Genomic DNA, 21,635 nt, shown 5'->3' with positions numbered 1-21,635 from the left:
CTTTTGACTCACCGAGTCACTCACTTAACTCGGCGGGTCACTCTCTAGATTCACAGTGTCGGGACAACTCGACTCGACTCGTCGAGTCTGTTCATGGACTCGGCGAGTCCAAACCATGCTCACTTCCAATGGCTTCCTGAGGTCAGATCTGATGCTCTACTCAATAGATCTATCCTTTCTAGTCCCAATAATCACATAAAGTTCGAAGCTTAATGCCCATGCAAAGGCTCCAAGGTTCTATTTGAAGAAATGACCTCTAATATGGCATCCTAAGTTCATATTCACCATCAATCCACATAAAGCTCAAAGGAGTAAGGTCTCTGGACCTCTATGGATCCAGATTCAGACCATAATACGAAAAGGAACCATATACTCAATCAAAACCATCTACCAAAGGGTCTAGAAAACCCTAACTCTATAAACAATCACCAAAACAGAAGATGGATCGAGATTATACCTCAAATAAGCACTCCTGAGCTCAGAATTCCTCCAAATAGCACCTCCTTCAGCCTCCTCTTGATCTTGATCACCTTCTTCTTGTTAAACCAATGATAGAAAGATCAAATATGGCCTCTCCTCCTCACAAACGATTTAGCTCACTTAGGGTTTCTCTCATGGGACTGGTAGTCAAAATAGGAGGCTATGAGTGCCCTTAAATAGGCTCCAAAACTCGGGAATTAGGGTTTCATTAAACAGTGCGGACTCGCCGAGTCCGGTCATTAATCCGGATGAGAATTCTCGACCCTACTCGGCGAGTCTAAGCACCAACTCGTCGAGTCCCTCCACAAATTCCAAAATAAATGAATAAAAAAAATATACCTGGGAATCCGGATGTTACAGAAATCATCCCTAAGAGGGGGAGGAAGAAGGGTTGGCGAACACTTCAAGCCAAGGTGCAAGGAGGAATGAAATCCCTAAGGCCCTATTTATAGTCTTGGATGCCTCCTTAGGTTTAGTACTCCTTCCCATGTGGGATGGAGGCATAACCACGAAATTTCACTCCTTTCCCATGTGGGATGGAGTGATTTTCATCCAACCCTAATTCCATAAGATTTTGGAACATTCACGATTAACCAAATATCGATTAATGAACATTCATCTCTTTAATTAATTAAACTGTTAATTAATTTCCACAATATATTTCCAATTAGTTTCTGATTAATTATTAACCATAATAATTAATAAACTAATTTCTTTTTTATTTATTCTACTCAATTTGGGTCTTGAGGGCAACCCAAAAGGACCATGCTATTATTAGAAATATTACCAATTGTTAATGACCTTGGACACTATTCCAACACTTATGCAACTTGTAACGTCCCAAAATTCAAGTCCAAAAATTTCATTTTTAATTAAATTGTTCATAAAACATTCACTAGAAAATATTGAATCAACACGTCATCTCATAAAATCAAGTATCATGTTTCAAACCCACGACATAAGTAAATAACATATTAGAGTACAATCCTAGAAAACACCGTGCGGAAAATCAAATGTGTGTGTGATGCCATGCTACGCCGCCGGCTCCTTCCCCTTAGATGAAGAGGTACCTGAAACCAAAAACTGAAACCGTAAGCACAAAGCTTAGTGAGTTCCCCCATCATACCACATACCATACAATACCATCGGTATCTTTCAACCGGTAATCGTCATTGGTATCTTTCAACCGGTAACTGGGGACTATTCTACCCCCTATCACTAGCATACAATAGCAAGATATAAGCACACATTCAGGCATATCCGGGTACTGAACTACCCCTTGGTCCTAAGGACCACTATCAGGGAAACTATCCCTATCATGTACCATATCATACAGATATAACTCATAAGCAATCACATACCAAACCAAGATAAATTATCACAAAGACAATTATCTTCTAGATACTCCTCATTGGTGGGCCGGCATTGTGGCCTTGGACCCACCCCTACTGGAAGGTAACTCACCTCATACAAGTAGCTGCTGATAATCAGTGTGGGAAACCTCCGTCCGCTGTTGCTCCGGAAATCCTCCAGCTACAAACCCCACAAACACTTAGTTAGAAACTGATCTCTATACTTAGGTTAAACGACCATTTTACCCTCAACCAAGTCAAGTCAAAGTCAAAGTCAACATCTAGTTGACCCGACTCGCCGAGTTGGGCCATCAACTCGCCGAGTCCATCACTCTCTACTCGTCCCCATCTGCGACCTACTCGTTGAGTTGGGCCGACAACTCGACGAGTTCTTCTCCCATTCAAAAGCCACAAGGAAACTCATCCGACTCGCCGAGTCCGGGAACAACTCGCCAAGTCCCACGAGTAGATCCCCTACTCGCTTCCCAATCCTCACCGGAGCATCCATATTGAGAATTTGGGTTTCTGCGGCTATTGCTAATCGATAAATTGCTAATTTCGCAAGCAGTGACGAAGGGTTGGACCTTCTACACTTAAACCCCTCTTAACTCAGTAACTGTTCATATGACTCGCCGAGTCTGAAGAACAACTTGTCGAGTTCCAGGAAATCTTCATAGGACTCGCCGAGTGGTTCATCCAACTCGTCGAGTCTAAGACCGTCTTCATAGAACTCGCCGAGTGCACTTTGGCACTCGCCGAGTCCATTCAACTCTCCTCCCATATAGGCCAAATCTGAGACATGAAACATTTACAAACCATAGATCTAAGCTCCTAGGGCATGCTTATCACATAAAGTTGCAAACTTTACGTGCATGCATGGCCCTATGAGCTCAAAAAGGCAAATCCAAGCTCTTTATGAGGTCAAACACTTAATAGGGACCTAAATCACTTCAACCACATAAACTTTACACTTCTAAGATGTCCATAAGGCCCAGATCTGAAGCCCTTTCAGAACATAGAGCATAAACACATAGAGTTTGAGGTTTTCGGGCTTAAAACCCATAAATTAGGGACAAAAGGGGGATCTAATGAACTAGAGATCAAGGTAGGAACTTTTCTACCTGAATGGAAGCCTTTCACAGAGTAGATTTCGGATCTACTTCCCCTCTTTGCACCCTTCAACCTTATCCTTCTTCTTCTAAGCTCCAAACTTCCTTCACAAATCCAAAATCACTCACAAGAACAATATGGGGGCTAGGGTTTCGCTCTACAACTCTTCTGGAAGTGTTAGGGGCAAGGGAGGCCGCTTTAGAGTGTTTAAATATGGTGCACACTCCTGGATTAGGGTTTTTGTCCATACAACAGCTTACTCGCCGAGTCCAGGACCCGTCTCGGCTAGTCCACAACTTAAAACCCGTGCCCTTTCCCGCTTCTACTCGGCGAGTCGATCCTTTGACTCGCCGAGTCCAAGGCCAAGATGCAAAATGCACAAAGAATTAAGTAAAAGAATACGTACCAAGAACCAGGTGCTACACAACTGATGGCAGAGAGTAGGATAGTGATTAGCCTACGGCAAGCCTAGGATGAGAGTAGCAAAGAGAAATAGCAGTAGAAGGGACTTGGTGGAGTCAAGGCAGTTCTTGAGGAAAGTACGGATAGATGTGGAAGGTAGAATGGGCCCGTACTACTGAAAGCAGAGGATCCGTACTCGAATCAAGGAAGGCTGAGACAAGACCAGGAACTTGTAGCAAATGTGATCCCTCGAGTTATATTAGTATTCTGACATTTGTCATTATGTGTTTTTAGAATGGTGGTTTTGCGCCCTAGGCCAGCAGTCGGCAGTTCAGGTGTCGGAAAGGGACCAGGTTCAGGCTCTAGTGTCGAGCACTTGGATGAGCATACTAGAGAGTTCATATCCTCAAAGATCACGCGCACCATACCTGAGAAGACTCCTTTGATCTTCGGTTCAATCAAGGAGGGTATTCTAGAGCTTATGGATGAGAGATTGAGTGCATTTCGCACTGAGGTGTTGGCCATGATTGGGTCGCGCACGCTCACGTTCAAAGAGTTCAGGGCATGTGGAGCTCCTGATTACTAGGGGGTCGAGACCCCATTCCTAGTACTAGATGGTTGGTAGACATAGCCAACGCATTCCGTACCAGCAGGTGTCCCGAAGGGGATGAGGTTAGGCTCGCATCCTATCTTCTGAAGGGCAGGGCACGTGACTGGTGGGAGGAGGTCGGGAAAGCCATTGGAGATGACACTGTGTTGGATGCTATGACTTGGAGTGATTTCACGACCAGGTTCAAAGCCGAGTTCGCACCTGTTATTGAGGTGTAACAGCTTGCTAGGGAGTTTCAGGACCTCCAGCAGATGACGAAGACTGTGGCGGAGATTACCGCCAAGTTTAGGGAGAGGGCCCTTTTTGTTCCCCAGTATGCTCCGGACGAGGAGATGAAAAAGGACCGATATCATGAGATGTTGTGGAGTGATATCCGCTAGTTTGTGAGCCGGTCTAGCTGCAAGACGCTGAAGGATATGATAGCGAGGGCGAGAGAGAGAGAGAGAGAGAGAGAGAGAGTTGGATTTAGAGATGGAGAGGAAGAGGAAGCCAGAGGGGGTTCAGTCAGGAGGTTCAGGCAAGAAGCCCAAGGTACCAGATCACAGATCTCGGAGCCCGCAGAGCCACATTCGTTGTGGCAAATGCGGCAGGATGCACGAGGGAGCGTGTAAGGCAGGGAATTCAAGCTGCTACAAGTGCGACCGAACTGGTCACATGAACCGAGATTGCACAGCTACTACCACCGCCACACCAGCATCAGACCTGATTTGCTTTCAGTGCAATCAGAGGGGGACACAAGCGATCCCAGAGCCCGAGCTTAGCAGCAACAGGGAAGGTGGTAGCACCTTCTCCTGTCACCTTGAGGAGAACAAATGGCCGTCAGGGTCGGGCTGATGCGCCTACGACATAGAGCAGGGCTTTTCAGCTTACTGCAAAGTAGGCACAAGCAGCTCCTGACGTGGTGATAGGTATGTATTTTCCTCTTATCTCTGTATTTGATATTGTTTGTTTCTCATGTTTATGTGTTTGTGTATAGGGTCGTTGATAGTTGCATATTTAGCCTTATATTAAGTATAGATTTTTATCATTTTTAGCTAATTTAGTTGCATGTCATGGACAAAAGATACTTAAAAGTGTTTGAATTGTGTTTTCAGTCCAAAAGCGAAGCTCGAGAGTAAGAGGAAGCATGAGAAGCGGTTGGGAGCTCAGGAGTTAAAGAAAGAAGAAAAATGCTAAAAATACAAGGTACTCGGCGAGTAGGGTCTACTACTCGGCGAGTTTCATCGAAGATTCTAGAAGATAAAGACTTCGTGACTTACCGTGTATGGGAATTATGGGATGGACTCGACGAGTCGGTTCGAATCTATAAAAACAGCTGTCCAGATCGACACAAGGTATTCTGGAACCATTGGGGAGGAGCAAGCTGCGAATCAGAGTCAGGAGAGATCTGGAGAACGAATATACAACCATAAAACCAATTCCGAAGGAGATTTGAGGAAAATTTACATCATTCTTACTTTAATCTATTGCTCTTCATCATGTTTAGACTTTTAGATTTCGTTTTTGTGCTGTTAATTACCTCAATCATGAGCTAAAACCTTTAAACTTCTGTTTGGGGAGACAATATTGATACTATGGTGTGATTTATGGTAGGATTAATTTAATATTGGTGATTTTGTTGATTCTTGCTTGTTAAAGAACCTTATGTGTGAATGATAACTAATTTTCTGTTAACAGGAAGATAATTAAGCTGCATGAACATCTCTTAATTGCTACCTCATATAATTTATGTGACCACTTTATTATATGACTAGGATTAGTGACTGTGAAAATAGAATTAATAGAAAAATAGGTAAATTCATGTGTGAGCTTGTGTGATGACTATCAACAAGAGGTTAACTAAAGGACCAAATTAGTTAGCTATTACAAGTCTAAATTAACCCGAATAAATAATCTAGTGAATTAAATTAAATTAGACAACTGGCCGCTATTTGAGTTAGTTTGTTCTCTAAGGATTAGTGCAGCGAACGTGAATCTAATTACTTGAATCGGTAGCCAATAGAAGAATTAATCCATTGCACTATTACCATAATATCAACCATAGAATCAATTGAGTTGAACTAAATAGAAGTTCCCTTCGTCATTGAATTTAGTTGAATATTTGCTTTTCTAGTTTTTAGTCTAAGTAATAGTAGTAAGTTTCTAGTCTTGTAAAACTTGAGAAAACCCCTTTTATTATTTAAGTTTAGATAAAATTAGTTTTTAGTTTTAATTTACCGTTCCCTGTGTTCGATACCCTACTTGCTTAGTTTTACCACAATTGATAGGTCCACTGCCTTTGTGTGTTTATTTTATAATTAAAAGTAGGTTTAAAACTAGTTCATTTCACACACATCAAGTTTTTGGCGCCGTTGCCGGGGAAAGATTCTAAATTAACATTAATTTCAATTTTTATCGATCCTTTGTGTGAGATTTATCTTACACAAAGTTAATTTTTAGGTAATTTAGTAAGTAAGTTAGGTTTTAATATTTATTGGTTTTCATTTTAAATCTGTCAAACTTATCTGTTTTTGCCTTGAACTCGCCGAGTGCACTCGAAGCAACTCGGCGAGTCCATCGCTGTTCACAGTTTTAGTTTTTATTTTATTTTTGTTCTTTTTATGCGTTTTTTCTCTTGTTTTATTTGCAGTTGTTTCATGACCCGAGGATCTGAGAAACCTTTATCCCTCCACTAGAAGACCCGGAGTCCGCCCTAAGGAAGAGCAAAGGAAAATCCATTGGAGAATCCGTTTCTTCAAAGAACTCGCCACTAAAGAATCTAAAGTCCGTTTTCAGCAAGAAGAAAAGCAGCAAATCAAGAGCTTCCAGCGCCTCTATAGCAATAGAAGATCCGATCAAAGAGGACACCGAGTACGAAACCGAAGGAGAAGAAGACCCCACTTTCGGGCACGAATCCAACTTTGACGACGAATTAGCCATTATCATGGCTAACATCGATGAAGTCCCCATGGGGGAGTGGAAGAAAAGGATGCGTGACGATATCGGCCCGGGACTTGTGCAACCCACAATTCCCGCTACTGCTACTTTCGAGCTAAAGGGCCACATACTCGCTCAACTAAAAGAGATTCCCTTTTATGGAAAAGACCACGAAGATGCTTACAAGCACTTGGATGAAGTCAATGATGTAGCTGATTACTTTAATGTTCCAAATGTGCCTCGCGAGACCAAGCTACTTCGCATGCTTCCAGTTACATTGAAGGGTGCTGCAAAAGATTGGCTCAAGTCACTCCCTCCCGGGTCGGTCACCACATGGGCTAAGATGAAAGAAGAATTTATTGACCACTTTTGCCCACCTTCTAAAATAGCCAAATTGAAGAAGGCCATTGCTAACTTTGAACAACAAGCTGGGGAGTCCCTATATGAAGCTTGGGAGAGGTACAAGAGTCTGCTAAGGAATTGCCCACACCATGACCTTAATAGTCAACAAGAAGTCTCCATCTTCTATGACGGAGTCAATGTCACAACAAGGCAGTTACTTGACTCGCAAGGCCTGCTCACAAAGAAGGCACCCTCGGTGATCAAAGAATTAATTGAAGAGTTCTCTAAGCATTCTAGAGAATACCACAACCCACGAAATGAAGTAAGTAGCGGGTAGTGAACACGGTCAACGATGGCATGGCGACGATGATGGCTAAACTAGACAGTTTAGATAGAAGAATGACGAAGATGGATCAAACAATCCATGCTATCCGGGTGGGATGTGAAAATTGTAGGGGACCTCACTTAACTAAAGAGTGTGACTTGGATGAGAATGGAAAAAAAAAGCGCAAGTTTTCTATTCAAGTGGCGACAGATACGATGAGAATTGGCAGAAACCCAAGAAGGAATGGCTCCCGTATGAAGAATACAAAAAGGCAAAGGAAGAGAAATACAAGCAAAAAGAGAGGGGTTTCTATCAAAAGGAAGAACCAGTTATGGAAAAAAGATTCGATTTAGAAGAAATGTTCACAAGATTTATAGCCGCGTCCGAGAAGAGGCACAATGATCATGATGCTGCAATACAAGAGACCAGGACTATACTCAGGAATCAGCAAGCATCTATACTCAACATTGAGAAACAGCTTGGGCAACTAGCACATCAAGTGAACGAGAGAAGACCGGGTGAACTTCCAAGTAAAACCGAGAATAATCCGAGAATGGAGAATGTGAATTCTATAAGATCTAGTTATGGGGAAATTTTCACTCCTCTAACCCCTGCACAGAAGGTCTCAACTAAGGTGCAAGCAGAAAAGACAGAAGAGTCAGCTAAACCCGACCCGACTCGCTGAGTCCCTCTAATGGACTCGACGAGTCCATGCCCTGATGACAGATCTGCTGTTTCCTTAAAGCCTTACAGGCCTCCTTTTCCATTTCCAATTCGAGCCATACCTGATGAAAAGGTCAAAGCATACAGAGCTTTCATGGAACATGTTAAAGCCCTTCAAGTCAACATTCCATTTGTTGAAACGATGCTTCAAACACCCAAATACTTAAATTTGCTTAAGGGTCTCTTTGCTGCTAGAAAAGATATGGCAGAAGTCGCAGAATTAGTATTAAATGAACTACCAGAAAAGAAGGGCGATTCGGGAAGCATCTCGATTCCTTGCCAATTTGGAAATATACTTGCTACTCAAGCATTGACCGATTCAAGTGCAAGTATTAACTTAATGCCTTTTTCTTTCTTCAAGAAGCTGAATTTACCGGAGCCGAGGTTTATTAATATGAAGATCCATTTGGCGAACAAGACAATCATTCGTCCAAGAGGTGTTTGTGAAGATCTTCTCATAAAAGTGGACAAATTTGTATTCCCCGTGGACTTTGTAGTGCTTGACATGGAAGAAGACCTCGAAATTCCAATTATTTTGGGGAGACCATTTTTGAATACCGCATGCGTATTGATAGATGTATGCGAGTCCACACTAACATTGAGGGTAGGAGATGAGTCAGCCGTGTTTGAAGCTATACCAGAGATTAGGAAAGAAGAAACAAGAAAAGAAGAAGTTTCCTTCATTGAGATGAAATACTCCAAAAAGAACTTTCACTCTTACAAGAAAAAGATCCAAGTAAATTTCTACTATCTTCTGGAGGAAATGATGATGTTGAAAAAGACCTAGAGGAGATAGAGAAGCTCCTGAAAGGAACTGATTCAGAAAACACAATGGAATGTGAGGAATTCGCACCAACTCGCCGAGTCGAGTCGACAGACTCGACGAGTCCAGTCGAAGATTTCAGCAATTTGGATTATCTTGACCTTCTTGTCACCAGTCCCTTGCCTGATTTGGACATGAAAATTTTTCCTAATTCTTTAGAAGATCGAGCAGCAGAAGGCGGAATTGTTAAAGCGTATGGTGACTTCCAACACGTTCAAGTAGCTTGCCTCGATACAATGATGCAAGAAGATGAAGACATTCGACTCGACAAGGAGGCAAGTTTTGGAGAAGAGGAGAATGCAACGGTTAGGAGAGATGATGTTGATAACCCATTCATTGAGTCACGTATAACCAAACCTCGAGCCCGAGTTTTTACCAATTATGAAGTAATTAAGTTTAAAGAAGGAGAAGTACAAAATAGGGTTCAAAAGAATGGGGTGAAGAAGAAGAAGGTGGGGAAAAAGAACATGCATGCAATTGAAGAAGATGGCACAAGGAAAAAGAGAGAAAAATTGAGACGGGAAAACAAGAGGAAGATACATGCCTATAAGACGAAGTATAAACCGCAAAAGATCAGGCATGCATTTCCGATGCAGGAAAATGAAGAAACGTAGATGGGAAGGAGTCCAGCTAACGACTTTTTAAAAAGAAGCGCTTGACGGGAGGTAACCCGTTATGAGAGTTTGCTTTCTTTTATCTTTCTCGTTTTAGTTTTTGTTTGATTTTCGTTTTTAGGATTTTCTTTTTCTGTTTTCATCTTCTAAACCATCAAACATGACTGCTTGAGAGTACGCATGGTCTGAGTGTGGGGTGGATTGAATATTTTTTTAATGAATACATGACAAAATGATATAATTTTTGAAATGTTTGCAAGTGACTCGCCGAATCTGACCCTGACTCGATGAGTCTATTCAGAATCCAGATGAGTTTCAATTCGCGACTAGACTCGCCGAGTCTGAACCTGACTCGACGAGTCGATTTTATTTACAGAAAAAAATTAATAATTATATTTTTACATCTGGTAAAACTAGGATTTTTACCCTAATGTGCTCATATTCCATTCATACTCGCCGTGCGCCCACTCTTATTCTCTCTCAATCACTCATCAAGTTCTTCACTTTTTCTTCAAAATTCTTGAATTCCATCAACCAAGGTACTTAATTTCTTCAATAATTCTGTTAAAGTCATGATTTTTAGAAGTTATAAAGTATCAATTTTATAGAAAACCCATTTTTGAAGTTTAGTGAATTTTTAGGGTTTTTGATTTTGGATTAATTGTGGTAATTTGGATGCATATTCTTGCTCTAATACACCTTATGGACATCCCTGGACAAACCCTTGGAAAAATTTTGAGTTTTTATGGGTGAATTGGAACTGACCCGTCGACTGACTTGCACAGTTCATCAGACTCGCCGAGTCGTTCATGGACTCGACGAGTCCAGTCGGGAGCCCAGAAAGATTTTGTTTTAATGTGTTTATGTTTCTTTTGGATTGTTTGTTAATTGTTTTACAGGAACCATGTTTTCAAGAGGACAAATCTCTCGAGGAAGTCAAGGAGATTTTCCTTGGTTGCATTTTCCACAAATCAACTCAAATTCAACAAGAACCAAGTGGAAGAAGAAGCTTGTGGAGCTCCAGAAAAAGGAGATATGTGCTCCCAATACAATTGATTGGGAATGGTTGGGGAGAGTTCGTTATGAAGAAGAGTTGGCCCCTTATATAGTCAAGACATTTGTGCACAATGGAGTATCCATTACATGTGATGGATGGAGTCGTGTCTTCCGTATTCAAGAGCCGATTTATCATGAGCAGTGCCTGGAGTTCTTTTCCACAATACACTTCCAGGACGTGGATGATTATTATAACCCTGGAAGTATTACTTTTTGTCTTGGGGGTGAGCTTCGTTATTGTTCTATGGTCGAACTAGCTTGGAGATTAGGGATATATGACCACCAAGTGATCAACACAGATGCATTTCGTACATTTTTGGAGCATTGCCATGAAGCATTTCCGGATGGGATCACAAGTTCAAGTGGGTGGAACACCATTGCTAATAAAGTTTACATTCCAAAGTCGGCTCAAGAAGGGAGCATACGATCACCTACACACCGCCTTATTCACCAGCCGATTTCAAACACCATTAACCAAAGGAAAGATGATGACAAGGTTTCTAACCTTGATGTTTTATTTCTTTGGAGCATCATTACACCCAATACTTTTTGCAACATTCCATGGTGCATGGCTTCATACTTGGCGGAGGGAGCGGTCAAGGACCGTAAAACTTCAAAAATTAATGGTGGCATGTTCGTGACACGTTTAGCCCATTCTTACGGGTTAATGGCTAGTGGTGCTTGGAACTTGCTGACGGAGACCCGAAATATCCCTTTAATCCTATTTTGTTTCACAGGGCACGCATTATTGAAGATTATGGAGGAGGTCATTATGCTATCCTACATGACGATCCGGTAATTGGGCCCGAGGCACCGGGACGGAGGGTTCGATCGAGACGTGAGCGGGAAGTGGAGGAGGAACCGCCGGTGATTCCGGTGGGCAATGACGAAGTACCAATGGATTGGTACAATGTCGAGATAAGGAGGCTCCAAGACCAAATGGCGAGGGGTATTAATTTTAGCAAGGAATCCCACGTGCGACTTTTTGACCATTTTCATATTCCATACATTGATGGGGGTAACTTCCCCTACATTCCTTCTTGTGATGAGATCATTAACGCAAGGCAGAGTGGAGCTGGTGGGAGCGGGGCTGTGCATGGCCATGATGAGGAAGAAGATGATGATTAGTTTCTTTTATGTCTTATTGAACAATTTTTATTTGTTTTTTTATTTTGTTTGGTGTGTTTTAAATTATTAATTAGGACTTAAACTCTTATGTGCTTGATGTTCTGTTTGCCTTGGTTTATTTTAGAATTTGGTTTAGGAAATGCTTGCATAAGGAGTCTAATGGAAACGAGTCAAGAAAGGTCGACATATTGAGTCTAAGTGTCGAGTCCGGTCCGAAAGGGTTTATGAGTGAACGTTTACTGAAGATATGGGAAGTTTTGAAGTCCACTAGAAGCTGGATTCAGGAGAGAGTTAATTATTTTTCACCCAGCGATGACTTGCCGAGTGTAGTTAACCTACTCGGCGAGTCGCAATACATTTTCACGATTTCAATAATTTCGCGCTATTACTCGACGAGTCGTTTTTATGACTCGCCGAGTCCTTCATTTATCAACCACAAGGCCTGCTGATTTGATGTTGATAGCTACACCACTTGACTACTTATTCTTTGCAATCAATTCCTGAAGATTTTACAGTATTTTTCCTGCACATTTTGAGCTACCCACATGCGATTTGATGCCCAAGACATGGATGAGCTGTTCACATGTCTAAAGTCGATTGAAGTAAGAGCTTAATAGAAGATGATCAACCTATCAACTTCTATCCCAGGGGAGTTTGTTTCAATTCCCTCTATATTTGTTTTGTTTTTCTTTTCATGCAATATATGCAACGGGGACATTGCATAAATTAAGTGTGGGGTAGGGGGTTTGTAAATTAGTTAAAATTTTAGTCAAATTTCGAAAATCTTGAAATTTTAGTTAATTTGAAATTTTTGCATACCAAAAATGTTGCTTAGGACTTAATTTAGAAAATTTTGGTAAAAAGTAATTAGGGTTCATGTTAGAATTATGTTGATGATTGCATGAAAACTCAAATGTTTAGTTGATCCTATATACGTTCTAGTGCATTTGTGGGTTCCTTATTTGTAACGTCCGCTGATCCGGGCTAGTCAAATTAGAGGCAATAAGTGTCGAAAAGGACTTTTCGACAGAAGCTTATAAATAATTTGAACCAATTTGTATTATATGTCACTAGGTTTCCGTACATATAAAGAACGCCGAAATCCAAGTTATAACGAAGAAGTTATGACCCGTCGAAGTTTCGCGACGGAACCGGCTCGATACCGGGAGGCGTAAATAGTGAATTTACGATAGAGCAAGATTTAGCCTTGGCACTCTAAATGAAACTCGTAGAATATGTTAAACTAAGAACTTTAATAAAAAGAACGCCAAAATCTGACTTCGTATGAAGAAGTTATGATTTTTCGAAGTTTCGGATTAGCAGTGTACAACCCGAAATTCGAATATTAGATCGAGCGATTTTTAGCCGACACGACCTGAACAAGAATCGAATATCTCGTTAAGAGTAGCATAAAGAGAAAAAGATGGGCGAAAACGGACGTCGGATGAAGAAGTTATGAGGATTTAACGGACCAATCCTGTCCTGGCCTGTTAAAAATATAACTTTAAAAATAAAGTCAAAATTAGTCAACAGAGTCTAAACGAAAGTTGTAGAGTACGTCTCCACCTACGCGTGGATATAAAGAACGTCAAAAACGGAGTTCGTATGAACTAGTTACAAATTATAATAGCATATTTACGTATTAAAATAAAGTATAAATCATATATACGTACACACATATATACATATGTATATATCATTAGAAAGGTATCGACGATGCGGTCATTATAAGACTAATGTTGAGTTCTTTCGACATTAGTTTAGTGCAAATATTGTTAAATCTATTTAAAATAGTATTATAAAGGGGTGTTTAGTTGTTTATATAACTATAAGGTCATTAAGTAATTATGGAGGGTAGTTTTTGTAAATTCAATTACTATAAATAAGAGGTTTGGGCTCTCATATTTCTTGCACCATTCTCTTGATTCAAGAGTCTTTCTCTCCTTATCCCCCGAGCATTTCGGTCCCTCGTGATTCGACTTATCTTTCTGTAGTTTTAGTATAGTAAGGTGAGCGCTGAAGCGCTGCACGAATCTTTCTTAGAAAGATTCAGCGACGAAGTTCTGCCTCTACAGAGCCGTACTCTTAGCTAAAATTCCCTTGTAAGTAAGTTATGTTTACCCTACTTTAAATATAGTTTATATTTAAAATTAGTATTGTTATTATAAATTTATAATAAATATTTGAGCTATTATTATGACTTATATAAGTGTCGTTATAATATCTTTTTAACTACTCGCGGTACGGGAAATCTGGTTTAAAGGGTCGCATAGGGTTGTTGGATTTCAGAAGTGCTATATGCCAAAATGGTCCTGCCCTCCGGTGTTTTATGTCTGGCCCCTGTCTGTACATAGTGGTTGGAAAGTATTGTTTAAACGCTTATATAATAATAATAATAAGACTAATAATTAGTCACGGTAAATATTAGACTAAAATCTAGTGGTAATAATACTAGGTTTCGTCGAAGGAAATTATTTTAAAGTAAACGAAGCACTGTCCGAGTACCGAGTCACCACCTTCTTAGGTGAGTGCATAGTCCCTTTCATCTTACGCATAGACATGAAGTATTTTAATATAAATTACGTGTTATGTGTGCATATTGTCTGAATATTTGCTGTCTATGTTGGGTGAAAGATTTTTATACATGTTTTAAATGATTTAAACTGTATATGTATTTTATATCTCCAAAATGTGTTAGGTAAAACATGGGTAGATGAAATAGTTGTTTTGTGATAACACGATGGGATACATCAATGTTGTCAGTGATCCAGTCACCTAGTGGAGTATAGATGATGACCATGGGCGATACTAGACGGTCCGGTGGAACGCTAGTAAGCTCGTAACCTGTAGGTGTTTTTCAACTAGGTGCTCATTAGGTATTTTGAACTGAGTGTGTTCACTACGTATATTTGAACTGAGTGTGTTCACTAGGTATTTTGAACTAAGTGTGTTCACTAGTTACTTTTGAACTAAGTGTTTACCAGATGTTTTGGACTACGTGTTCACCAGTTGTAATCTATAAGCTTTGGTAACGATGGACTTCGTGCCGATTCCTTAGGATAATCCTTGGGAATGAATGAACGAGAAATAGCTGATTCTTAGGGTAGATCCTTAAGAGTAAAGAAGATAATGGGGATGCGTAATTGGGTTTAATTGCTTGATTGTTTAAACATAATAATTATATTATTGTGGGTTGAAAACCCTATGTACTCACCAGGTTTCCCAACCTGACCCACTCAGTTTATTTATATCACATGTGTTGATATGAAGTCACATTACACTGAGAGATTAAAGAGATGTAGATCACTAGTGTAAATAAATGTAAGTTATGTTTATGCTTATGTTTCTATATTGACAATGACATCCCAAATGTTTTAAAATGAATAAAATACGTTTCTTCGAAAATGTTTTAATAACGTATTTATCGTGTTTTTCTGGGAACAAATTCCGCAACATTTTTATGAAAAGAAGTACTCTGACTTTTATAAAGCATAAACAAAATCGGTCTTTTCTGGCCGTGAAAATGGGGATGTCACATTATTCCAGTGAAATCATGGGACAAAAACACGACCTCGCTTAGCCCGAAGGATGCAATATGTTTAGCATCATGTACCATAAATGTATCCAGGAAAATTATTATTTTAGCCAATAAAGGTTGAAGTTGAGCGCCCCTGCTTAAGCATGTAGGGTTTTGAGTGAGAAAAAGTGAGGTACATGTAAAAAAAAGAGGGAATTACAAGAAAAGTTGTAAGAATTTTGGAGCAACTAAAGTGAAGATCAAAAGATCAAAATTCCAAGAGTTCAAAAATTGAAGATACCGAAGATCAAATCAAACAAGGTGGTGAATTCAAAGAAATCAAGATCAAATTATCAAGGAAGTGAAGAATTCAAAAGAGCTCCATAGTGGTATCATAAATTGTAATTCTAGATTATGTATGCTTGGGTTGCTCAACCAAAAATACCTTGAGGATAGGAGGTTTTCTGCGGATGGAATCGGAGGGATGCATAAAATGAGCATTGTTCGGGATAAGTGGGTGAATGTTTATTAGGATTGTAAGTATTTGGAATATTGGGGGGTTTTAGGAAAATTTTAGACACAAATGCATGCGTTGCGGTCTTGGCATAATGGCTGGGTTGGATTGGAGTTGTCCTATGTGATTCTAATGTGCTTAAATTCAGTTTTGCTTGGGGGCAAGCAAAAGTCAAGTGTGGGGTATTTTGATAGTTGCATATTTAGCCTTATATTAAGTATAGATTTTTATCATTTTTAGCTAATTTAGTTGCATATCATGGACAAAAGATACTTAAAAGTGTTTGAATTGTGTTTTCAGTCCAAAAGCGAAGCTCGGGAGTAAAAGGAAGCAGGAGAAGTGGTTGGGAGCTCGGGAGTTGAACAAAGAAGAAAAATGCTAAAAATACAAGGTACTCGGCGAGTAGGGTCGACTACTCGGCGAGTCTCATCGAAGATTTGAGAAGATAAAGACTCCGTGACTTATCGTGTACGAGAATTAAGGGATGGACTCGACGAGTCGGTCATGGACTCGGCGAGTCGGTTCGAATCTATAAAAACAGTTGTCCAGATCGACACAAGGTATTCTGGAACCCTTGGGGAGGAGCAAGCTGCGAATCAGAGTCAGGAGAGATCTGGAGAACGAAGATACAACCATAAAACCAATTCCGAAGGAGATTTGAGGAAAATTTACATCATTCTTACTTTAATCTATTGCTCTTCATCATGTTTAGACTTTTAGATTTCATTTTTGTGCTGTTAATTACCTCAATCATGAGCTAAAACCTTTAAACTTCTGTTCGGGGAGACAATATTGATACTATGGTGTGATTTATGGTAGGATTAATTTAATATTGGTGATTTTGTTGATTCTAGCTTGTTAAAGAACCTTATGTGTGAATGATAACTAATTTTCTGTTAATAGGAAGATAATTAAGCTGCATGAACATCTCTTAATTGCTACCTCATATAATTTATGTGACCACTTTATTATATGACTAGGATTAGTGACTGTGAAACTAGAATTAATAGAAAAATAGGTAAATTCATGTGTGAGCTTGTGTGATGACCATCAACAAGAGGTTAACTAAAGGACCAAATTAGTTAGCTATTACAAGTCTAAATTAACCCGAATAAATAATCTAGTGAATTAAATTAAATTAGACAACTGGCCACTGTTTGATTTAGTTTGTTCTCTAAGGATTAGTGCAGCGAACGTGAATCTAATCACTTGAATCGGTAGCCAATAGAAGAATTAATCCATTGCACTATTACCATAATACCAACCATAGGATCAATTGAGTTGAACTAAATAGAAGTTCCCTTCGTCATTGAATTTAGTTGAATCTTTGCTTTTCTAGTTTTTAGTCTAAGTAATAGTAGTAAGTTTCTAGTCTTGAAAAACTAGAGAAAACCCCTCTTATTATTTAAGTTTAGATAAAATTAGTTTTTAGTTTTAATTTACCGTTCCCTGTGTTCGATACCCTACTTGCTTATCTTTACCACAATTGATAGGTTCACTGCCTTTGTCTGTTTATTTTATAATTAAAAGTAGGTTTAAAACTAGTTCGTTTCACACACATCAGTCGTTCTTAGTGAACAACGTTTCAACTATGGTATTGTTTGATTCAGGGGCTACCCGATCATTTGTGTCGCTTGCACTTAGCAAACGATATAGCAGAGTTCCAGGGATTGCCCACTCGACGTTGAGATAGCTGATAACAGGACTGTCAGGGTCACGAGAGTTCATAAAGGATGTACATTGTGGTTATTTGATGAGCAGTTCTCAGTAGATTTGGTTCCTATTCCCCTGCGAGGGAATAATGTTATAGTAGGTATGGACTGGTTGAGCCCCAATGGGGCAGTGATAGAATGTGAGCAGCAGTTGGTTAGAGTTCGCACTCCCAGTGGGGGAGAGTTAGTGATTCAGGGTGAGAGGCCACAACATGGACCAGTTTTCTATTCTGCAGTGAGAGCGAGACGTCACATTCAGCAGGGTTGTGCGGGATATGTCAGGTATCTCATGGATACCCGGGATAAGGGTAAGGCAACAGTCGATGATGTACCGGTGGTACAAGAGTATCCGGATGTATTCCTGGAGGATTTGCCTGGGATACCTCCGGAGAGACAGGTTGAGTTCCGGGTTGACCTGGTCCCTGGTGCGGCTCCGATCGCCATGGCACCATATCGGTTGGCTCCTCCCGAGATGCAGGAGTTGTCTACGCAGCTGCAAGAGCTGTTAGACAAGGGTTTTATCAGGCCGAGCAGTTCACCATGGGAAGCCCTGATCCTGTTTGTGAAGAAGAAGGACGGGTCGCACCGTATGTGCATAGATTACCGGGAGCTAAATAAGGTAACGGTGAAGAACCGTTACCCACTCCCGAGGATAGATGATTTGTTCGACCAAATTCAAGGAGCATCTTGGTTTTCCAAGATTGATTTATGGTCCAGATATCACCAGATGCGTGTCAGAGATGATGATGTGCAGAAGACTGCTTTCAGGACCCGCTATGGTCATTATGAGTTTGTGGTGATGCCATTTGGGCTCACCAATGCTCCAGCCGCGTTCATGGACCTCATGAACCACGTATGCAAACCGATGCTGGATCGGTCTGTGATGGTATTCATTGACGACATCTTGGTTTATTCCAACACTCAGGAGCAGCATGAGGAGCACCTGAGAGAGGTTCTAGAGACCTTGAGGAGGGAGAGAATTTTCACAAAGTTCTCCAAGTGCGAGTTTTGGTTGCATGAGTTGCAGTTTCTGGGTCACCTTGTCAACTAGAAGGGTATATTAGTGGATCCGGCCAAGATAGAGGCCGTGATGTAGTGGGAAGTTTCGAAGTCTCCATCCGAGATTCGGAGCTTCCTGGGTTTGGCAGGGTATTACAAGAGATTCATCCATGATTTTTCCAAGATAGCAGTTCCGCTGACCCGACTGACCAAGAAGTCGGTGGTGTTTCGTTGGGGTCCTGAGCAGCAGGCAGCCTTTGAGACGCTCAGTCAGCGACTGTGCGAGGCACAGATTCTTACCCTACGAAAGGGAGTAAATGACTTGGTAGTCTACTGTGATGCTTCGATCATAGGTACGGGAGCAATATTGATGCAGCAAGGGCATGCGATAGCTTATGCCTTGAGACAGTTGAAGCCTCACGAGGCTAACTACCCGACACATGATTTGGAGTTGGGGGCGGTAGTGTTCGCCCTCAAGATTTGGCAGCATTACCTCTACGGGGTCCAGTGTACAATCTACACGGACCACAAGAGCTTGAGGTACCTCATGGATCAACTGAATCTGAACATGAGGCAGCGTCGGTGGTTAGATGTAGTAAAGGATTACGATTGTGAGATCCTTTACCACCCGGGCAAGGCCAACATAGTGGCCGATGCCCTGAGCCACAAGGTGGTCGCGGCTTCAATCTGAGATATATGTCTGAGGATGACAGTGATTATTCCACTGCTGGAGTAGATTAGGGTGGCGCGGGTTGAGGGCTGAAGGAGGAGCGCCAGAAGTGCGAGAGGATAGTGGGTTGAGTAGCTTCGTTTGATTACGATAGACGAGGATTGTTGACCCTGCATGGGAGGGTCTGGGTACCGTACTGGGGCGGAGTAGGACAAGTGTTGATGGATGAGGCCCACGAGTCTCGGTTCTCCATCCATCCAGGGGCGACGAAGATGCACAGAGATCTTCGACCCGATTACTGGTGGCCTTGTATGAAGCGGGATGTAGCTTGGTATGTGGAGAGATGTCTGACCTGCAAGAAGGTCAAGGCAGAGCACCAGAGTTCCCACGGCAAGATGCAGCCATTAGACATTCCCGTGTGGAAATGAGAGGATATCACTATGGATTTCATTACTAAGCTTCCCAGGACCGCACGTGGGGTTGATTCGATATGGGTCATCGTGGATCGGTTGACCAAGAGCGCCAATTTTATACCGATCCAGGAGAGCATCTCGGACGAGAAGTTGGCTGAGATTTATGTGCGAGAGGTAGTGGCACGTCATGGAGTACCTGTCTCGGTGGTGTCGGACCGAGATGTCCGGTTTACTTCCAGGTTTTGGAAGCAGTTTCACGACGAAATGGGTACTCGTCTCCATTTTAGCACCGCTTTCCACCCTCAGATGGACGGGCAGAGTGAGAGAACGATTCAGACTCTCGAGGACATGCTTCGGGCATGTGTGCTAGATTTCGGTGACAGTTGGGATACGTATCTTCCGTTAGCGTAATTTTCGTATAACAACAACTATCACTCCAGTATAGATCGGACTCCCTTCAAGATGCTCTACGGGAGGAGGTGTAGGACCCCAATCTGTTGGGGTGAGGTCGATCAGAGAGTCATGGGGAGTACGGAGGTAGTACTCAAGACCACGGAGCGGATTCAGCAAGTCCGGAGCAGGCTCCAGACTGCTCAGAGTCGGCATAAGAGTTACGCCGACAAGCGGCATTCGGATTTGGAGTTTCAGATGGGCGATATGGTCCTCCTGAAAGTGTCACCCTGGAAGGGTGTTATCTGGTTTCAGAAGCGGGGCAATATGGGCCCCAGGTTCATTGGTCTATTTAGGGTTTTGGCCCAGGTGGGTCGGGTTGCGTATCGGTTAGATCTTCCAGCAGAGCTCAGCCAGATCCACAGCACGTTCCATGTTTCTCAGTTGCAAAAGTGCTTAGTGGATGATTTAGCAGTGATACCTCTTGAGGACATTCAGGTTGACGATAGCCTGAACTACATTGAGAGACCCGTGGCGATTTTAGATTGCAAGACGAAGGAGCTGAGGAACAAGAGGGTAGAGTTAGTGAAGGTGCAGTGGCAGAACCACATGTGTTTAGAATGGACGTGGGAGCCCGAGGAGGAAATGAGGGAGCACTACCCAGAGTTGTTTCCCGAGACAGCAGACTTCGAGGACGAAGTCTAAGACAAGTGGGGGAGAATTATAACACCCGGTCTTAGGTACGCATTTAAATTTAAGTCAAACTTCATATTTTTACCCTTGGACTCGGCGAGTTGAAGGCTCAACTTGTCGAGTAGGATCGACTCCGGGTCGGGGGATTAAGTGACCTACTCTACGAGTCGGAAGACCGAATCGGCGAGTAGGAGATGTCTGAGTGAAACCCTAAATTGGAGGGTTTGCACCCTATTTAAACAACTTATGAGGCTTCCACCCCAACCTCCATCACCCCCAAGTCATGTCCTCAAAACCCTAATTATTTGTGAGCATCTTTGAGCTATATTGTGCCTTTGCATCTTGATTTGAAGCTAGAAGAAGGAAGGGAAGTTTGGTGAATCAAGGAGCAAGTCAGTGGATTCCGAGTTTGGTTGCATTTCCAGTGTGTTTGAGGTAAATAGCCCTTATCTTGACCTCCTATGTGTTAGATCTAAATTGGGGATTGAACCTTGGCATCTTTGGGGGCATTTCCGTGTCATTTCGGCTTCTAGGGTGTAATGTACGGTATAAGCTTCAGATCTGGAACCTTGGAGGGTCCTCATGGCATAAAGGTGCCATCTTTATGGCCATGAGAACCCCATGCATGTAATAAACCCTATTTTTGTTCCTTTAAGCTTAAAAGTCTCATGCATGGACGTAAAGTTCATGACTTTACGTGTTATATCAGCCTTAGGAGCCCAGATCTACCGTTTGGATGAGTTTTGCACAACAGAAATCGAGTTATAGACTTGGGCATAAGTCGACTCGACGAGCCGCTCATGGGACTCGGCGAGTCGGGGGTTTGGTTCTCCAACCTTTTATGAT

At 41.7% G+C, this 21,635-nt stretch overlaps 1 protein-coding gene and 1 non-coding gene across 2 annotated transcripts; one reads left to right on the top strand and one right to left on the bottom strand.

Moving 5' to 3' along the window:
• Positions 1 to 7,261: 7,261 nt before the first annotated feature.
• On the bottom strand, positions 7,262 to 7,368 carry LOC145077488 (small nucleolar RNA R71). Its single transcript, XR_013693230.1, has one exon. It is a non-coding gene; the product is annotated as a small nucleolar RNA R71 (small nucleolar RNA).
• Positions 7,369 to 8,231: 863 nt separating this feature from the next.
• LOC145076562 (uncharacterized) lies at positions 8,232 to 9,047 on the top strand. The gene has a single exon (XM_079022392.1). It carries the CDS (start codon positions 8,232 to 8,234, stop codon positions 9,045 to 9,047), a length of 816 nt encoding a protein of 271 aa, XP_078878518.1.
• Positions 9,048 to 21,635: the final 12,588 nt, after the last annotated feature.

Source organism: Lactuca serriola, chromosome 9 (assembly GCF_051521515.1).
Source record: "Lactuca serriola cultivar US96UC23 chromosome 9, Lser_US96UC23_V15, whole genome shotgun sequence".
NCBI lineage: Eukaryota > Viridiplantae > Streptophyta > Magnoliopsida > Asterales > Asteraceae > Lactuca > Lactuca serriola.
Note: the sequence above shows the minus strand (reverse complement) of the source record. Positions and strands in the feature narration are given on the sequence as shown.

What these genes read in the sequence shown, in the direction of transcription:
- LOC145076562 (XM_079022392.1), top strand. Translation starts at nt 8,232, where the DNA reads ATGGACTCGACGAGTCCATGCCCTGATGACAGATCTGCTGTTTCCTTA.